Source organism: Callorhinus ursinus, unplaced genomic scaffold (assembly GCF_003265705.2).
Source record: "Callorhinus ursinus isolate GAN/ISIS: 27379988/994484 unplaced genomic scaffold, GSC_fseal_2.0 scaffold15, whole genome shotgun sequence".
NCBI lineage: Eukaryota > Metazoa > Chordata > Mammalia > Carnivora > Otariidae > Callorhinus > Callorhinus ursinus.
Window position 1 is genome coordinate 14364909 of NW_027397077.1, and position 19375 is coordinate 14384283.

At 42.3% G+C, this 19375-nt stretch overlaps 3 protein-coding genes across 27 annotated transcripts in view; 2 read left to right on the top strand and 1 right to left on the bottom strand.

Moving 5' to 3' along the window:
* Window positions 1-7827, top strand: part of PXK (PX domain containing serine/threonine kinase like) — a 74408-nt gene extending 66581 nt beyond the window's left edge. For 8 of the 22 annotated variants that reach the window (XM_025884665.2, XM_025884666.2, XM_025884667.2 and 5 more), the window contains one exon: window positions 6541-7827. In XM_025884665.2, coding sequence (XP_025740450.1) covers window positions 6541-6758 — 218 coding nt within the window. In that variant the 3' untranslated portion in view covers window positions 6759-7827. Of the gene's footprint in view, window positions 951-2661; window positions 2700-5235; window positions 5273-6540 lie in introns of those variants that run through there. The other 14 variants (XM_025884669.2, XM_073901440.1, XM_073901444.1 and 11 more) reach the window with 7 other exon arrangements.
* A 659-nt stretch (window positions 7828-8486) lies between these two features.
* PDHB (pyruvate dehydrogenase E1 subunit beta) lies at window positions 8487-13674 on the bottom strand. Its single transcript, XM_025885543.2, has 10 exons — window positions 13549-13674; window positions 13416-13469; window positions 12003-12110; window positions 11849-11911; window positions 11711-11746; window positions 11289-11574; window positions 10766-10876; window positions 10163-10254; window positions 9315-9456; window positions 8487-9030 (listed from the first exon to the last, which is right to left on the bottom strand). Exons 1-10 carry the CDS (start codon window positions 13588-13590, stop codon window positions 8885-8887), a joined length of 1080 nt encoding a protein of 359 aa, XP_025741328.1. The 5' UTR covers window positions 13591-13674; the 3' UTR covers window positions 8487-8884.
* Window positions 13509-19375, top strand: part of KCTD6 (potassium channel tetramerization domain containing 6) — a 38685-nt gene continuing 32818 nt past the window's right edge. For 3 of the 4 annotated variants that reach the window (XM_025885518.2, XM_025885519.2, XM_073901452.1), the window contains exon 1: window positions 13509-13629. The gene's annotated coding sequence lies outside the window, so the exon portion shown is untranslated. The remainder of the gene's footprint in view (window positions 13630-19375) is intronic. The other variant, XM_073901449.1, reaches the window with a different exon arrangement.

The following is a 19375-nucleotide window of genomic DNA, read 5'->3' on the forward strand; positions in this document are numbered from 1 at the left end:
TGTGTGTGTGTGTGTGTGTGTGTGTGTGGTTTCTTTTTAAAACAGGTTTGCAAAAGAGTTTTGGGAAAGCTAAGTAAGAGGAGACCCTAAATTATTATTGTTCTTAATAATTAGATAACATAGGGCGCCTGGGTGGCTCAGTCGTTAGGCGTCTGCCTTTGGCTCGGGTCATGATCCCAGGTCCTGGGATCGAGTCCCGAGTCGGGCTCCCTGTTCGGCGGGAAGCCTGCTTCTCCCTCTCCCACTCCCCGTGCTTGTGTTCCTGCTCTCACTGTCTCTCTCTGTCAAATAAATACATAAAATCTTTAAAAAAATAATTAGATAACATAGCAAGGTACTTATTTTGTGCGAGGCACTGTTCTATGTGATTTATAGGCATGGTTTGATTTAATCCTCATGAATTCCTTCCTACTCAGTGAGAGTAGTTTCTAATAAAGCTCCATTTTAAAGGCAAAGAAATGGAGGCTCTAGTGAGGTTAAAGGACTTTGACCAAGGTCACACAAGTGGGGGATGCTAGAGCCAGCATCTGAACTTGGTTCTGACCTTGCCCATTTACCCCACCGGTTTTGATCGAGTGCCTGTTCTCACAGGTACACTGCAGGGTGTGTGCTGTTAAGTATTGCTCAGTGGCCTGAAAAGAACCCTGAAAGTAGAGTTGGAACACCCTGGGCGTGGGTCCTAGCCCTGCCACTTTGCAGCTAAGACCTTGGACAAGTAATTTCCATCCTTTGAAGCTGTCTTCTAAAAGAATTCCTGGTCTTTATTAGGTAATATACATCACAAAGCTTTATAAGCAGTAACGTGCTATTAAGTATAAGCTATGAATGCCCTGCAAGAGAATTCTAGCCCTTTTACTTGCAGCTTATAATTTAAAGATTTATTTATTTATTTATTTGACAGAGGAAGACACAGAGAGAGAGGGAACACAAGCAGGGGGAGTGGGAGAGGGAGAAGCAGGCTTCCCGCCGAGCAGGGAGCCCGATGTGGGGCTCGATTCCAGGACCCTGGGATCACGACCTGAGCCGAGGGCAGACGCTTAACGACTGAGCCACCCAGGTGCCCTGCAGCTTATAATTTAAATCAGTCATTTTGGAGAAAGCGAGCTGGCAATTTATAGAAAACTCAGTGTGTAGGGGCGCCTGGGTGGCTCAGATGGTTGAGCGTCTGCTTTTGGTTCAGGTCATGATCCTGGGGTCCTGGGATCGAGTCCCGCATCGGGCTCCTGGCTCAGCAGGGAGCCTGCTTCTCCCTCTCCCTCTGCCTCTCCCCCTGCTCATGCTCTCTCTCTATCTCTGTGTCTCAAATGAATAAATAAAATCTTAAAAAAATAGTTATAAGAAAACTCTGTGTAAGGATGAGTGGAGAGAGAGGGACGTTTGAGATCTAGAGAGATGGAGGAGGGAAAACAGAACCTTATGGGCACAGAGTGACTGAAAGCTTGAATAATAGGAAGGATGGTTAAGAATAAATAAAGCACAAAAAAGAGAGATATTTAGAATGTTGGGAGTTTCCAGAATCTGTCTGGCCAGGTCAAAGTCTGAAACCCATTCTTGGCTCAAAATCCATGTCTCTGGCCATAAGAATTGCCTCTTTTTCTTGAAACCCCCACACACAAACCAGTTGCCATCTTTGGGACGAACAGGTTTGCCTTCAGTGCTTCTCTGAAGAGTATGTTGGCTCTGCTCTCCTGCCCTCTTTCAGCCCTCCTTCCCCACATCCAAGCCCAAGGGGGTAAGGCTGGTGTGGGTGGAGGTGGCTCAGGGCAGTGTTCTCAGCATCCTTCCAGATCTATCCCTTGTGAGTGGTCAGCCTGCCCAGCACCTCGTGGGCCTCATTTCTCAGACCCTCCCCAGACGAAGTGATTCTCTTCGTTCATCAGGAGCTCTGGGATTCACTGTCAGGGAAAGCATTATCCATCACATTTAACCTGGAATCTAGTCAGTTAAAAGGAAGACAAGAACAATGTTTGCCTTGCTTGTTTTCTTTTTAATGGTTTTATAGCCACAAGTAAGCAAATGTCACTCACTGCGGAAATTCAGCCTGTAGATCCCAGTGGCCTTCAGGGAGGGGCCGCTTGCCGCTGTTTCACCTTAGACTTAGCCTGTGCTCTTGCTCTTCCCAGCTTTAAAAAGACCCTTCTCCATTGTACATTATAGAAGACTCGATTGGGAAAAGTGATGAGTTCTAATTTTTCTCCCTTCTTGATAAACTGTCCTTATTTAGCAATAGAACTAATTATATTTCCTGTACCCATTCCACTTTTGGGGGGCTGGGGGGGGACTAAAATCCTCACTGGTCTTCTGAAATGAGTATTGTGCTTGTAAACAAATAAAAACCCTACCCAAATGGCAGGGTGCGGGTGGAGGGGGGACAGAAAAAAATATGAAGAGGAAAGTGACTCTCTGGCAACTCTATTAGCATATTGACTCTCTGATTACTGTATTAACATATTTGCCCTGTTCTAAAAGGGTCACTGGTTGTGTTTACAAACTAATGCGTTTTGCGGTGAAATAGATCCTAGTTTGGCAGTGAGAATAATCAGCATGTGATTCAGACTAATATTTTGCTCTCTCTTACTATTTGATTAAATGACACTAAAATCGAATAATGACTTATGTCCCCTCTCTCTCTCTCTCTCTCTCTCTCTTTGCTGTTTTCAGTAGAGCATGCACCATTTTGAACGTGAATTTTCGGTAAAGTAAGCTATACTGATTTCTCTAACTTTAAAGATGCTCTGTTTCTGGATGTGAAATGGGCCCCAGTGCATCTAGATCACTGAAGTGATGAACAAATGGGAAAGCAGATTTGGGACAATTTCCTTATCTGAACATTTAAATGAAATACAGCATCTTTAAAAAGCACCCAAGTGACTTCATTTACATTCATTTCATTTTCACCGTGACCTTCAAAATCTTCATTTCCACTCTGATTGTAGTTTTAAAATACAGCTCTAAAACTGCAAATTAACCACATGGCATTTTGGTATATTTCAGTTTTGGAAAGCAAGATCCCAGAGTCTTAGTGTAGCAAACATATTGGTTCCCTATCACTCTGATGAAGGGAAAGAGCATTAGCCGATTGAGTTCTTGGTTTCAGGAAGACAACTCACTGGCTTTTATAACTGTCGGGGAAAACAGTTTTCTTTAAAGCATCCCTAATAATTCCTGAGTTGGGACATGAGTGCAGCCTCCTCATCTACCTGAGGCAAAATACAAAGGCAGTTGCCAAGAGCTGGGGGGGCTGCCTGCTTCCAGGGGCCACTGCTATCTGTTCCCTCTCGAGGGTGGCTAGCAGGTCCTGGTGTTGGTCTGGTGGCCCCGTGGTCTCCCCACTTGCATTCGCGGACCACAACGGAACTCAGACCTACAGGGACTGGTAGATGGCCCACTGCTAAAACTGGCCCCAAAGAAAGGGCACCCCCCCCCCCCCGCCAGGTGTCCTTTTGCTGAGGCTGGTGAGAATGTTTCTAGCAAGGCATTCCATCCTAGATCGAACCTTTGCTCTTCCTGCAGTGGTATGTGGTCCATTCCAGGGCCTCTGCTGAATTGCCAGGTTCTCATTAGTTTGGTGGATGGGATTCTGGGGAGGGTAAAGTAGTTGGCTTTTGGGATTTTTGTCTGACAGTAGGTAGGATGGGAGAGAACTGTTTTGGAGCATCCCTCATCCTGGGTTTGCAGGCCAATATTTCTCAGAGCAGGGAGAATTCAGTTAGTGACCAACCTTTTTTTTTTTTCCTTCAAATTTTTATTTAAATTATAGTTAGTTAGCAACCAGTGTAACATGGAATCTGTCTGGTCTTATCTGGGGCCTGGAGATAAGGGCTGTTGGGTACCTGCTGGCAGGGACGAGTCGGTGGCACTCATGCTGGCCTCAGACACAATAGCCAACTCTGCATTGGGCCCCTATCAATATTGCCAACTGTTAGAACGTGTTGTAGCTTAAGTCCCAACAAATCTTTAAAGGAAGCTTGTGGACTATAGAGAATGTAAAATGAAAAGGCCAAAAAACCCTGATGAGGCCTATAGTCAGAGGCTGAGTCCCTGGGTCTGTGTTCTTGCTTCCTCCACTCCTGACCTTCTGACTGTGGGACTTCCTCCCTACTTCCAGAGTGTTCTGAGCTGGCAAGATGAGGTCTTGTCTTGCCCTGGTAGTACACATGAAGATCTGCCCTAATTGTCACAGGCCCAGTGAGGAAATTGGGCCTCATGGGACAGATAGGCCCTTTGGGTCTGGTCCGGCCCTCTGGGGGCAGACATCAGGGTGACCTTGCTCCTTACCGTTGGATGAGCAGCGTCTCCTTTTGCACAGACCTCCACTTCTCATTTGCTTCATATGCATGGGTTACTCGGTGACACCTGGGACCTTGTATTTATTTATGCTACCTACGTATTCAAGGAGATTCATTTTTAAAGCCGTAACAATCTCAGCCTTTATTCGGAAAAATAAAGATCCATGTACTGAGCACCACACCCACCTCCCAAACTCTGAGATCATCAATTTGCACTTTTAATTTTTGAGTGGCTGGTAACGCAGCCAAAGTCGAGGGTCGGCTCCTTGTGAGAACCAAGCAGATTCGTTCTCTATTCAGGTCCAGCAGCTGAGACCCACACCTCTAGCCACCCAGAATCCCGGGCTGGAGGGGTAACGGGTCTCTGGATGGCTTGCTCTGTGCCTTTAGCACTTGCAGCCCAGAGCCTGTTTTCTTTCTTGTAACCTGCAGTGACTTTTCTCCAGGGTCAAAGCACAAAGCTGGCAGGCAGAAACTGAAGCCCCTTCTGGTACGCAGTGTCAAACCCAGATGCTGGCCATTGGGTGGCGCTGCGGGGTATCGGCACCTGCGGCTCCTCTGGGAGCTCTTGGTGCTGCTGTTGAGTCCCAAGAACCTTCAGAGACACCCCCCTCCTCCTGGGATTTCACTGGCCACTCTCCAAAACCCCCTTCTGGCATGCTTATTCTCCCTGCTCTTCTCACCTCAGCAGTCATTGTGGGTTTAAAGTCCTTTTTATCTTTGTAACCCTGTAACATAAAGCTGGGAACATTTTTCCATAAGCCACCCTGGCAGAAAACGCAATAGAACTTCATTCATTAGTTGTTACTGTATAGACCCAGTGAGAATTACATTTTGTTCATTTGTCTGTATTTAATGTTTATTCATATTGCTATATTTTCATCATTTGAGAATTCTGAGATTGCAGAGTATGAATGTGTGTATCTATGTGATTCTTTAATTTCAGCTGCCTTAGGTTTGAGTAAAAGATGTAAGGAAGGTAAGTGGTTTTCTATGAAATACAAGACTTTGAACTGTTATGTGTCACACTCGGTAAAAAGGATGCTCTTACCTAAGTATTTGATTGGTGACCCTGAACCAGTCATCCACAGAAACTCAAGTGGTGATTGGTATGTTTACTTGTTACCTCCACAGCTCAGTAGCAGGTTAGAGGGGAAGAACGCCTAACAGAATGTCTCGCTATGTAGCTCCAGGAGGGGCCGAGGCTAAGGCTAGAAACAGACACAGGAGTCACTGAGAACTGCAAGGTTCATAGGTAATGGGGCAGGTAACTGTGGCACCAGCAAGTTCTTTAAAACAGGTCTTTGGCTGTACTCAGTTTTTATTTTGTCCTAGGAGAGTCATTCATTCATCGATTCAAAATTATAACATTCAACTGCCACATGTTCATGTGCCTGGAAGCTAAGGGAAGTTTTGGACACTTGTCTAGTTGCCTTCTCCTTGCCCACTAGGGTAGAGTCTCTCCTGATGCTTCAGCAAAGATGTAGGGTTATTGCAGCTCGATTCTGTTCCTGGGTTAGGCCCCAGTGGAAAGAAGGTGCTGAGGAAGACTCCTCCTCCTCCTGAGGATACCATTGCCAGGGAGAGAGCCCTCTGCCCCCCGTCTTGTACTGTTAACAGTTATTAGCATCTTATATTTCTCTAATGCAGCCTAATAGAAAATGATTATTCGAGACATGCGCCCCTGGGGAACCCTTAACCCAGCGGGCACTGGTTCCTTGCCTAGAATCCTGAGTGCTTTGTCATTTTCTATTAGATCACATCCTTCAAATATTGTGGGTGTTGGGGCAGCTAAAGAAATGTTCATCCTTTATCAGTAATTGATATTCAGGTAGTCCAACTCTGTGCATACAAATGTCTGTCTTTACTTGCTAGCTCAGTACGTGCCCTGGACCTGCCTAAAGTAGCTGATGGAACTTTTCTTTTGGGACTGTTGCTAAAATTTGGAAATGGAGTTAGAGCCTCATCTACGTAGGGAGAAGGTCACTGTGTATGGTTTCATGTAATCTGTGATACTCAGTCTTAAGATGACTTAGGGGAAAATGGTAACCTTGAATTAATTCCCCTTTGATGCTTCTAGCTTTCTTGTTCAGCATTTTAAAAAACCGTACAGTATGGGTAGCTTGGTCCCTCTGGGGGAACACATTTGCAGTCTCATCCAAGTCCCTTCTACCCAGGACTGAGCAGTAGCATGTGTGTGGGGTGTTGGGAGAGATGATACTCACTGTCCCTTCTCCCCCCGACCCCCCAGGGACGGCCGCTTTACCTCCTCCACCTCCGCCTCCGCCTCCACCTCCACCACCAGCAGCTCCCTTGCTTCCTGCGAGCCCAGAGGTGCCTACACAGCTCCCGCCCCAGGCTGTGAACGGTGTGAGCCGCGGGGCCTTACTCAGCTCCATCCAGAATTTCCAAAAGGGAACCTTGAGGAAAGCCGAAACCTGTGATCATAGTGCTCCTAAGATCGGCTAAAGCTTCGTGTTTACACTTGGAGGGAAAAGTTCTTTGTTTTTTCCTCCCACCTCCAATCCCTGAAGTACTGTCTTTCCAGATGAATGATTGCTGAGCCAGGACAGCCACAGACTCTTTTGCAGATGCTCAGGCAAGAGGCTTCTCAAGAGGGAAATAGTCAATTAGAATAAGGTCAGGCTGGCATTTCTGCCTTAAGAAATATTTATTTTGCTCCTTTATTACCATTTTAAAGGAGTCTGGTTCATCCTCTAAGGGGCTTCTTTTGGGGACAGCAGCATATTGGAGTCAACCTTGTCACCAACTGAAGGAAACGCACAGAAAAACAGTGACAATGTTCAGTCACAGCAGCGAATGACCTTTGGGTTGCAATCCCGCCTATCCTGTCAGACAGCTCCCAGAAATGTTCCTCTCATTTCTCTATAAAGCATTTTCTGGTTATTCGATAACTCCCATTTTTGCTACCTAATTTTGTCTTGGACATTATTAACACTGTAGTCCAAAGCATAGTTATGTCGCGGAGTGAGAGAAGTAACTGAGTTCTTCCTTTTCCATTCAGATAGACAGGGGCAAGTCAAGTCCGGAACCTTCTCTAGGTTCTAACAGGAATACCATTGTGGTTATAGAACTCAGGGCTGTGAAAGCAACCACTCTAGACTCCTAGTTCCTTTTAGTTAGTGTATTGGACAGACATAAAATGTAAACATCAGGAAAAGCTCTTGCCGATCAGAGGATCTCCTTAATCCTCAGCAATAAAGTCAAGTTTGTGGTTTGTGGGGAGTTATTACAACACAAGTAAATCTGGCATCCATAGAAATCAATTCTGATTTTTGAAAGATTTATCCAAATATATCTTTTTAATGTTACTCATTTATTAGATCCTTTATCCTATGATTTGCTTAAACCTTAAATAAATTGCACTTTAAAGGATTATCAGTAATCCATTTAAAAATTCAAGTACACACATCAGTGTTGGTTACTATGCAGAGAGAATGTCATTGTGTATAGTTTCATTTAATCTGTGATAAATGTTCAGCTGTATTTTTTATTAAAATAAACCAGGTCAAGAAAATGTGTTGTCTGTAGCTTGGCTAGGCCTTTGAAGTGGGAATTTTTTGTGGGAACTTTTATAAAGAATAGATCCACAGAGTATTTCTTTTGTCTTTTCTCTCTTAATTACTAAAAGCTAACAATCCTGTCTTGCTATTTAAATTAGGCACCCCTTGTTTGCTTCTATAACTAATTTAAACCTGTCTTTTCTGTCTCAACCTCTAAAGAAGGCGGCATATAGCAGAATGTCTATTTTTTGGCAATGGGAAAAATACCTGACATGAATTTTGGTTTAATTTGGAAGGGAACCCTATTACAATGGGGCATTTGAAAAGTCTGTGGACAAGTTCCTCTTACAAGTGTGATGGCAGTTTAGGTGATTTAGTGTCACTAATTTCTTAACAGAAATTCTTAGCAGAATTTTAAGACCTCCATCCATCCCACGTTTATTACCTCAAGAATATAAAAATATAGTTAGGGGCGCCTGGGTGGCTCAGTCATTTAGCGTCTGCCTTCGGCTCAGGTCATGATCCCAGGGTCCTGGGATTGAGCCCCGCATTGGGCTCCCTGCTCAGCGGGACGCCTGCTTCTCCCTCTCCCACTCCCCCTGCTTGTGTTCCCTCTCTTGCTGTGTCTCTGTCAAATAAATAAACATCTTTAAAAAAATAAAAATACAATTAGTTATAATTAGGAACTCCTTTATTCCTTATCAAAACAATCTAACAGCAAATGTAGATAATAGGTTTCATCTTTACATACAAGTTGTCATTTTTGGATACATCTTTCTGTAGAACTCTGCCACATTCATACCTTGTCCTTGTGAGAGGGTAAAATTTTACATTAGCCTTATTCAAAGAACATGGTAATTGTAAGAGACCAAAAAAAACCCCATGGAGTCTAGGACAGGAGAGAAGAAGTTTTCCACATACAAACACATTTAAACTTCTTCCAAGTACAAAAACATTTGTCTTGTTGCTTTAAGGATAACTTGATGAATCGTAAGGTCTTACAGTACAATCCAGGTGAAGTGACAGCAAGTATTTTACATAAATCCCAATGACTTGAAATTCAAGTCCAAACTAAATATTTAATGTTTTCTTTATTGCAAATATGATGTCTTTAACCTGAGGTATAGAGTTGTCTTCCAGAATCTTCGCATAAGGCATAGGGACGTCAGCACCAGTGACACGAACTGCAGGAGCATCCAGGAAATTGAATGCAGGGCCTAGAAGAGAAGGAGGCTCAACTGAGAGAGGCAAGAAAAGACCCTTAGCACCACCACCTTCCCACAGGGAGTATGGCTCTCCAAAGGAGAGAAAATCTAAAGGAATACTAATTACCGGGACTGCTTCTGGCTTTTTAAAAATATTTACCCAAAGGAAAAATGCCCAGGTGACAAGTTGAAAGTTAAGACTGTTGGCCACCCCTAGCTTTTGATCTGTATCCAGTATCCAGGTACACACTGTTTATTACAGCTTGAGTATTCTAGAACCATTTTCTCTGAAATACCTTCCATGATCCTGGCACAAACTTCAGCTCCTACTCCAAACTGTGGCCAGCCTCCTTCCACAGTTATGAGATGATTGGTCTTCATGACACTGGCTTCTATTGTTTCAATGTCCATTGGTCTGATGGTTCGCATATTTATCACCTAAACAGACAATACAGATATGCTTTATAGAGTCACTGCACCACAAATACAGTCTCATCCCCATAATACCACTCCCTCTTTGTTTCCTGTTAATCTCTGGGTCTAGGAAAATCAAATCTGCCTATTCAAGAACAAAATGTAAAATGGGAAATTGTAATTAAAACAAATCTTTATCTCTACCACAAGTGGTTCTGTTAAGAATGCACTTACCCTCTTGGGCTTTAACTTCTTCTCGTCAAAACAACTAATAACTACCAACGGACTGCTCCCCGTGCACCAGGTGCTACACTACGTGTAATTCCCACAACCACCCTGATGGGACAGTAAATGTATTCTCCTTGGTTTACAGCTGATGGGGCTGAGATTCACAGTACGGATCTTGCCCAAGTGTAACCAGCGAGCGGTAGGTGCTGGACATGAAAGAGTGAGACCCTGATTTCTAGTTTGCCCCTCTCCTGACCTCCAGCTCCAAGGTTGGATCCCAACTTGAGAAAGCAGGTACTATTCTAACAGAGCTAGAACCTACATGGTAAAAAGCTAGGTATTTGAAAAGCAAGAAGGTTCCCAGCTTCATGCAGAAGCAGAACTGAGTGACAAAGCAAGATTTTACACTTAGTTAACCTGTTACAGAATTCAAACTCCTATTTCTGGGTTTTAGATTTAAAAGGAAACTTTCTGATTCTTTAAGAAATCAATGTCCACATACCTCACATTCAATTCCCTCTTTAGATAGCACTGTTGCAGCTTCTAAGCAGTGGCCCACAGGTCTTGAATGGGCAACTACGGTTATGTGTGTCCCTGAAACAAAGTGGTCACAGATCAGAGGCCAGGTTGAAACTAAAGATGTTGTACTGCTCTGCAGCCACTGTGGCTCTTGTTCATTTGTAAAATCTTCAACTCAACTCCGTTCCAGGGAGGTGAGGAATGTGGTAGCCTCCCTAGAGATGAAATTCAAATCTACCAGACTGCGAATTAGGAAAGCACAAGTGTAGGAGCAAAGCATGACACATTTCTTTACTTGAACTCCTCCTCTAATTTCCTAATCAAAGTAAAGGGCAGTAACCTCAAGAATGAATTTGACCAGGGGTGCCTAGGTGGCTCAGTTGGTTAAGTTTCCGACTCTTGATTTCAGTTCAGGTCACGATCTCAGAGTCGGGAGACCGAGCCCAAGTTGGGCTTAGAGCCTCTCCCTCTCCCTCCGACCCTCCCCAACCTCTTAAAAAAAAAAAAAAAAAGGAATGAATTTGACCAACATAAATACAGGAGCTAGATTACAAATAATATTTGAGCATGTACTAAGTGCTCTTACCTTGCCTTTCTATTTTGGCTTTTCCAATGGGAATCAGAAAATCTTTTGACTGAGCTTCTGAGGGAAATTCAAAAGGAACTCCATACATCAGTTCATTCTCTAGCACTACCACTGCAAAATACAAATATTTAACAGAAGTAACTACATGACCAAATGGATATACAACACTATCATTCATTTTGTGAAAAGTTTCACCGTGCCGATTAGGAAGCCTCCCATCTAGTGTGTCCAGTAGCCTTGAGAGGATGATTTAGGTGCTGGCATTTATTGTCTGCTCAGTCCTCATTTCATCTATTGTAGTTAAACCAGCGTTGTAGATACCTAACAGGCCTCTTTGTACTCAGAAAAGCAAAAACAAAAACACCTTTTTTAAAACGGTCTCTACTGTATCTGTAAATCATTAATTAACATTTCATATGATATGTCTAAGCCTAACTAGAAGCCTTTAACGGCTTCCTTCCAGGCAAAGATTTCAACTTAGTTCTTTAAGGTTCAAAAGAGACCTAAGGGTCACTCTACTGACCTGGATTATCATCCCGAATGGCTGATTTAATAAGTCCTTTTGCATCCTCTGAATTCCAGGGGCTGACCACCTTTAAGCCTGGGCAGTGCCCATACCAGGCAGCAAAGCACTGTGAGTGTTGGGCAGCCACACCTGCTGAGGCACCATTGGGCCCCCTGAAGACTATGGGCACAGGCTGATGGCCCCCCGACATGTAGTAGGTCTTGGCAGCTGAGTTTATAACCTGGTCAATGGCTTGCATAGAGAAATTGAAGGTCATAAATTCACAAATGGGCCTCAACCCAGCCTGTCAAATCAAAAACAAAGATCTTTAAAAAACTAAAAAGCAATAAAAAGCGGCAACCATTCCAAAATTTAAAGTTTTTAAAAGGTAATGTTAAAAGAAATCTCTTTGGATGAGATTCATAAAGAGGATTACATACCATAGCTGCACCCACAGCAATTCCAGCAAAGCCCATCTATAAGTAAAACATAAACACAAGTGAAAATCCATAAAAATCAGAACAGTGTGTACACTTTAACATGCCCCTGAAAGGTATGCTTCCTGATGGAAGGCTTACCTCAGATATGGGAGTGTCTATGATCCTCTTATCTCCATATTTCTTCCACAGGCCTCGACTAACCTAAAATTACACAATGATCTCATTACTTTTAAATGTATACGGGGGCTAATAGCCACCTCAATTTATATTGCTTTTACGTATCCTGGGTTACCTTATATGCCCCATCATACTGGGCAACTTCTTCCCCAAGCAGAAATACCTTCTCATCTCTTTCCAGCTCCTCATCCATACCTTGGTTTATAGCCTCACGAACTGTCACCTGTCACAGGTATGGAGAAAACAATCAACAAAGATTACTACAGGATTATTTCAGATACTACTGAGATTCTCTCCTTTTATAATTACCTAGGCTGCCTACAGCATACAATATAAAAACTATCGCTAGAACAGGCTTCTCTTTAAAAGTTAAAAGAATTCCAAAAGTAACATTTTTATCATACAGCCTGACTGGATTTGTTAATGAGAAGTTTACTGAACACTTTTCTTGATGTGCATCTAAGCTTAACAAAATCTGTTTGCTGAGCAGACCAGCTCATAAGTAGTTTCCTAAGTAGAAATTATACCGGGTTGTTTTATTTCCACACTTGGCTTAGTGTGGGACAGAGAACTGTTAAGGAAGACTATGTTTGGAGCACTCACTAGGTACCAGGCACTTCCAAACACTACCTTCAGAATCTACAAGTTATTTTACTAGACAGACTGGTAAAATCCTCTAGTAAAATAAAAGGGGTGGGAAATTCCTCAAAGGGTTGAACATAGAATTACCATATGATCCAACAATCCCACTTCTAGATAGATGCTCAAAAGAAATAAAAGCAGGGACTCAGCTATTTGCAAACCAATGTTCTTAGCAACATTATTCACAAATCCAAAAGATGAAAACATCCAAATATCCATCAACAGATGAATGGATGAACAAGATGTGGTATATGCATAAGATGGAATATTAGCCTTAAAAAAAGAAATGAAATTCTGACACATGCTACAACATGAGTGAACCTTGAGATCATCATGCTAAGTGAAATAAGCCAGACCTAAAAGGACAAACATTGTAGGATTCCATTTACAGGATGTACCTAGAATAGACAAATTAACAGGCGCAGAAAGTGCAATAGAGGTTACCAGGAGCTAGGGGGAAATGGGAAGTTCCCGTTTAAGGCGTAGAGTTTGATTGTGATAGTGATAAAAGTTCTGAAGACGGATGGTGGTGATGGTCTCACAACATAGTAATGGACTTAGTGCCGCTAAATATACACTTTAAAAATGGTAAATTTGGTTATGTATATTTTAGTACAGTAAAAAATTTAAAAGGGGGATGAGGGAAGAAGCGTCAAGTCTAGGGTACTCAGACCGCCCACAGATCCCAATGAGCCTGGCGGGGGTGATCTGGTAGTGTGTCCGGCACTGGGTCGCAACAGAGGCACGGCGAATTCCAGCAGGACGTGGGAATCCGTCCACTCCAGGGCCCGCGGCCGTCCCCCTCCCCACGGCGCAGGCGCGCCCCCAGCCTCCGCCCCGGGATCGACGGCCCCTCCCTGCCCCGGCTAGGGTCCCGGCCACCTACCTGCAGCGCCGCCGGCGCCGTCCGGTGGAGGCGCCTCCTCAGCAGCCCGGAGACCTTGCGGGGAGAGAGAGGACACTGAGAGGGGACGCAAGGTGGGCAGGGATCGCGCGGAGGCACGCGTGCCGCTGCCTACCTGTTCAAGGGGTCTCCGCATCAGGCCAGACACTGCCGCCATCTTGACTGTGTCCTCTAGCCGTCGCCGAATGACAACACGGTAGGACCGCAGTCGAATTAGGCCCCACCTCCGCCGCCAGTTCGGGCCAATGGCAGGGCGCGATGCCTGCGTGCCCCGCCCATTCCCTCAGGGGTGAGGGGCCGAGGGGCGGGGCTGAGGAGGCGTGTTGGGTGGTTCTACCGCTGTCTCTCCTCGGGAGCGGGCGGCTGCTGCAGTGCGCGCCGCGCGCCGGGGACACGTCCGTAAGTGGTGGTGTTTGAAGCATGGGGACCGAAAGGCAGACTCTGAGGAACATAACTTGAGGCTGCAGGGACCTTAAGAGTTAGATCAGCCTTTTGAGGGCACTGAAACCCTAAGGGCACCAGGTGTCGCTTGCGCACACTCTAATGATAGGAACTTAACCACCTTATGAATGAGCCCGGTCTTCCCGGGACCGCGCACCGTCCGTTGCTTAGAATGCGAACCGGAGCTTTCACTGATGGATTAAGCGCGTGCTGTGTGCCGGGCACTGTGATAAGTGCTTTACAGCTCATTTAATTCTCACAGGAACCCTCTCAGGTGATTACAGTTACAATCTCCAGTTGTCCTCAAGTCACTTTGGGTTGTCAGTTGTCAGAAAGTCCTTCATCCAAAATTTTCAGCGTCTATGGGCTTTTTTTTTTTTTTTTTTTGCTTGGTCATTTCAAACGAGATTTATTAAGAGGGCTTTTCACTCCCCCTACCTTTTTAGGTGTAATTTAGACACAGTAAAATGCACATTCCCATCACCTCAGAAAGTTCCCTCAATGTTTCCTCCCAATCATTCCCCACACATCACCACCCCAAGCAACCACAGATCTGATTTCCATCACTGTAACTTAATTTGCCTGTTTTAGAACTTGAAATAAAGGGGATTATATGATGTGTACTCTTGTGTCTGGCTCAGCAAAATGTTTTGGATATTCATCCATGTTGTTGAGCATAGCAATAGTTTACTCTTTCTTTTCTTTTTTAAATTTTATGTTTTTAATAATCTTTACACCCAACATGGGGCTGGAACTCATGACCCGGGGATCAAGAGCCACAAGCTCTTCTGACTGAGCCAGCCAGACGCCCCTCCTCTTTCTTTTAGTTTTTTCTTTTGAAAGACTTTAAGTGTCACAAGAAATTGTGAAACTAGTACAAAGAATTTCCAGGTACCCTTCACCTATCTTTGCCCACTGTCTTGTATAACCGTAGTACCTTGTCAAATCCCCTAAATCGATACTGATACAATGCTGTTAACTCATTTAGAGACTTTATCCAGCTTTCATATGCATTCTTGTGGGGGTGTATAATACTATAGAAGTGTATTACATGTACAGATCGCGTAACTACTCCCGCCATCAGAATACAGAATTGTATTGTTCCATCACCACAAAGTACCTCCCTCATGTTACCTCATAGTCACACCCTCCCCAACCCCTAACTCCTGGCAACCACTCATCTGTTCTCAGTCACTATAATTTACTATTTCAAGAATGTTTTATACATGGAATCATACAATATGTAACTCTTTGGGATCAGCTATTGTCACTCAGCCTAATGCTCTTGAGATCCATTCAAGTTGTTGCATGTATCAACATTTCATTATTTTTTATTGCAAAGTAGTTGTATGTTTATCCATTCATCCCTTGAAGGACATTGGGTTGTACCCAGTTTTAGATCATCAGATCATCGGCTCATAGGTTTTTGTGTAAACATTATTTTTCATTTCTTCAGGTAAATACTGAGCAGTATGATTATATCGAAGTGTTTTTCCAGAGTGGATATACCATTTTACATTACCTCCAGCCATGTATGAGACATCCAGTTGCTCTGAATCCTTGCCAGCATGTGATATTACCAATATTTTCTATTTTAGCCATTGTAATAGATGTGTAGCAGTGTCCCTCATGACTTTTAATTTGCATTTCTCTAATGGTTAATGATTATTGAACATCTTTTCACATGCTTACTTGCTATCCATCCTTGGCGAAGTGTCCAAGTCTTTTGCTCATACTCTAATTAGATTATTTGTTTTTTTATTTTAGTAAAACATGCATGAAATTTACCACCTTAAGCATATAGTTCATTGACATTTTTAATATGTTCATATTGTTGTTCAGTTACCACCATCATCCATCTCCAGAACTTTTTGTTTTTCTTTCTTTTTTTAATTTTTAAGTAATCTCTACACCCAGCGTGGGGCTTGCACTTACAACCCTGAGATCAAGAGTCGCATGCTCTACCCACTGAGCCAGCCAGACACCCCTCCAGAACTTTTTCATTTTCCCAAAAGGAGACTCTGTAGTCATTAAGCAGTAACTCTCCATTCCCCTCTTCCCTAGCCACTGGCAACCACCATTCCATCTCTATGAATTGGACTACTCTACCTCACATAAGTGAAATTATACTGTGTGTGTGTGTGTGTGTGTGTGTGTGTGTGTGTGTGAGACTAGCTCGTTTCAGTTGGCATAATGTCTTCAAAGTTCATCAATATTGTGCATGTATCAGAATTTCATTCCTTTCTAAGGTTAAGTAATATTCCATTGTATGCATATATCACATTTTGTTTATCCATTCTTCTGTTGATGGACATTTTGGTTGTTTTCAACGTTTAGATTTGTGAATAATGCTGCTATGAACATTAGTGTACAAATATCTGTTTGAATCCCTGCTTTTAATTCTTTGGGGTATATACCTAGAAGTGGTGTTGCTGGATCATATGTTAATAGTATGATTAATTTTTTTGAGGAATGACCATTCTGTTTTCCATTGTAAATTAACCAGTGTATATTCCCACCAGCAATGCACAAAGGGTTCCAATTTCTTTACATTCTCACCAAGATTTATTATTTTCTGCTTAATTGTTAATAGCCATCCTAATGTGTATGAAGTAGTATCTCATCGTGGTTTTTATTTGCATTTCCCTAATGATTAGTGATACTGATCATCTTTTCATGTGCTTATGGGCCATCTGTGTGTCTTGGAGAAATGGCTATCCAAGTCTTTTGCCTATTTCTCAACTGAGTTGTTTTGTTGTTGTTGAGTTACAGTTCTCTATATAACCTGGATATTAATCCCTTATCAGATATATGATTTGCAAATATTTTCTTCCATCCCTTGGGTTGCGTTTTCACTCTGGTGATAGTGTCCCTTGTTACACAAAAGTGTTTAATTTTGATAAAGTCCAACTTATTTTTTCTCTTATTGCCTATGCTTTTGGTATTATATCTGTCAAAGATTCAAAATAGCCCAAGTAAAACCAATGAATCACTGAAGTAGTAATTAGTAAAAACTTACTGTGCACACACCAAAAAGACAGTTTGTAAACTGGGAGCCCTCAAACTAAAACATGACATGAGTCTTAGGAGTATATGTTATAAAGCAGTTTATATAGTGAGAAAGCAGTGAGTTTATTCTTCACGGTGATTGGTTATAATATCACAATTTTCAGTGATATTTCAGTTAATATTTTCATATTAACCTTGGGAAACAGTTCAAGTTTTGCTTTTCATTTATAGGGATGCAAACAAGAAATTATCCAGATCAAGTTAGCCTTGCAAAATAAGCTAAATGAAGCTTTGTTTGTATGATGAAGCTGGTTTTGTCAGTTCAGGGAATTTTCAAGATTGGTCTCTGTTTGCTTCTGATTTAACATATCTAAAGAAATCATTGCTAAATTCAGTATCATGAAGCATTTCTCCCATATTTTCTTCTAAGAGTTTTGTAGTATTAGCTCTTATGTTTAGGTCTTTGGTCTGTTTTGAGTTAATTTTTATATATGATGTAACAGTGGGTCCAATTTCATTCTTTTGCGCGTGAATATCCAGTTTTCCCAATACCATTTGTTGAAAACACTGTCCTTTCCTTGTTGACTGTCATGGCACCCTTGTTGAAAATCATTTGACCATATATGGGAGAGTTTACTTTTGAGCTTTCCAGTCTATTTCTTGGTCTCCATGTCTATATTTATGTCGGTACCACACTTTTTTTTTTTAAGATTTTATCTATTTGAGAGAGAGAGAGAGAGAGGAGGAGGAGGAGCAGAGGGAAAGGGACAAGCAGATTCCCTGCTGAGTGGGGAGCCCAATGCAGGGCTCAGTCCCAGGACCCTGAGATCACAACCGGAGCCAAAACCAAGAGTCGGACGCCCAGCTGATCCACCCAGGCGCCCCAGTACCACACTGTTTTGATTAGTGTAGCTTGGTAGTAAGTTTGAAATCAGAAGTTGAGTCCTCCAGCTTTGTTATTCTTTTTCAAGGTTGTTTTGGCTACTTGGAGTTCCTTGAGATTCCATATGAACTTTAGGATAGATTTTTACTACTTCTGCAAACACTGTCATTGGGATTTTGATAGGGACTGCCCTGGATCTGTAAATTGCTTCAGGTGGTATTGACATCTTAACAGTATTAAACCTTCCAATCGATGAACACGGGATATCTTTCATTTATTTGTATCTTCTTTATTTTTTTTAAAGATTTTATTTATTTGCTAGAGAGAGGGAGAGTACAAGCAGGGGGAGTGGTAGGCAGAGGGAGAAGCAGGCTCCCTGTTAAGCAAGGAGCCCGATGCGGGACTCAGTCCCAGGACCCTGAGATCACAACCCGAGCCAGAGGCCAGACGCCCAACCATCTGAGCCACCCAGGCGCCCTATTTGTATCTTCTTTAATTTCCTTTAGCAATGTCTTGTGGTTTTCAGTGTTTAAATCTTTAGCCTCCTTGGTTAAATTAATTCCTAATTATTTTTTTCTTTTGGAGGCTATTATGAGTGGAATGGTTTTCTTAATCTCATTTTCATATTATTGTCCATTGTCAGTGTATAGAAATGCAACTGTGACTTTTGTGTGCTGATTTCATATCCTGCAAATTTGCTAAATTTGTTTATTCTAACAGGTGTGTGTGTGTGTGTGTGTCTGTGTGTGTGTGTAATCTTTAGGATTTCCTATGCATAAGATCATGCCATCTGTAAAAAGAAATGATTTTATGTCTTCCTTCCTTTTTGTTTCCTTGTCTAATTGCTCTGGCTAGAGCTTCTAATACTATGTTGAGTAGAAGTGGCAAAAGCAGTCATCCTTGTCTTCTTCCTGATCTTAGAAGGAAAATTTTCAGTTTTTCACCTTTGAGTTAGCTGATGCTAGCTGTAGGTTTTTCATACATGGCCTTTATTATGTTGAAGTGGTTTCCTTCTATTCCTAGTTTGTCAAATGTTTTTAACATGAAAGGGTGTTGAATTTTGGCATACACTTCTTCTGTATCCACACAGTTTACCCCCTTCATTCTGTTTATGTGGTCTATTTCATTGATTGATTTTTGCATATTGAGATTATTTTCTTACTGTTGTGTTCAGAGCACTGTTTATGGATTCTGTATGCAAGTCTTTTGTCAGATACGTGATATGCAAATATGTTCTTCAGTTTATGGGTTGTCTTTTCATCCTGTAAGGTTACTTCACAGGGCAAAAGTTTTTAATTTTAATGAAGTCCAATTTTTCAACTTTTTCCTTTTATGGATTATGCTTTTTGGTATCATATATGAGAAATTTTTACCTAACAACAGCATACAAAGATTTTCTCTTTTTTTATAAAAGTGTTATGGTTTTGTGTTTTCCACTTAGATCTATGATCTATTTTGAGTTAAAATTTGTATAAGATTTAGGTTTAGATTGAGATCTTTGTTTTTTTTCCTTAAGTATGTCCAATTATTCCAATACCATTTGTTGAGAGAACTACTTTCTCCATTGCATTGTTTTTGCATGTTTGTAAAAAAATCATTTGGCCAAATT

What these genes read in the sequence shown, in the direction of transcription:
- PDHB (XM_025885543.2), bottom strand. Translation starts at nt 13,590, where the DNA reads ATGGCGGCAGTGTCTGGCCTGATGCGGAGACCCCTTGAACAG. An exon ending in AGTATGATGGGGCATATAAG is followed by an intron (nt 11,912 to 12,002) that starts GTAACCCAGGAT and finishes GTGTAATTTTAG; the next exon opens with GTTAGTCGAGGCCTGTGGAA. An exon ending in AGCCAAAATAGAAAGGCAAG is followed by an intron (nt 10,255 to 10,765) that starts GTAAGAGCACTT and finishes ACTTTGTTTCAG; the next exon opens with GGACACACATAACCGTAGTT.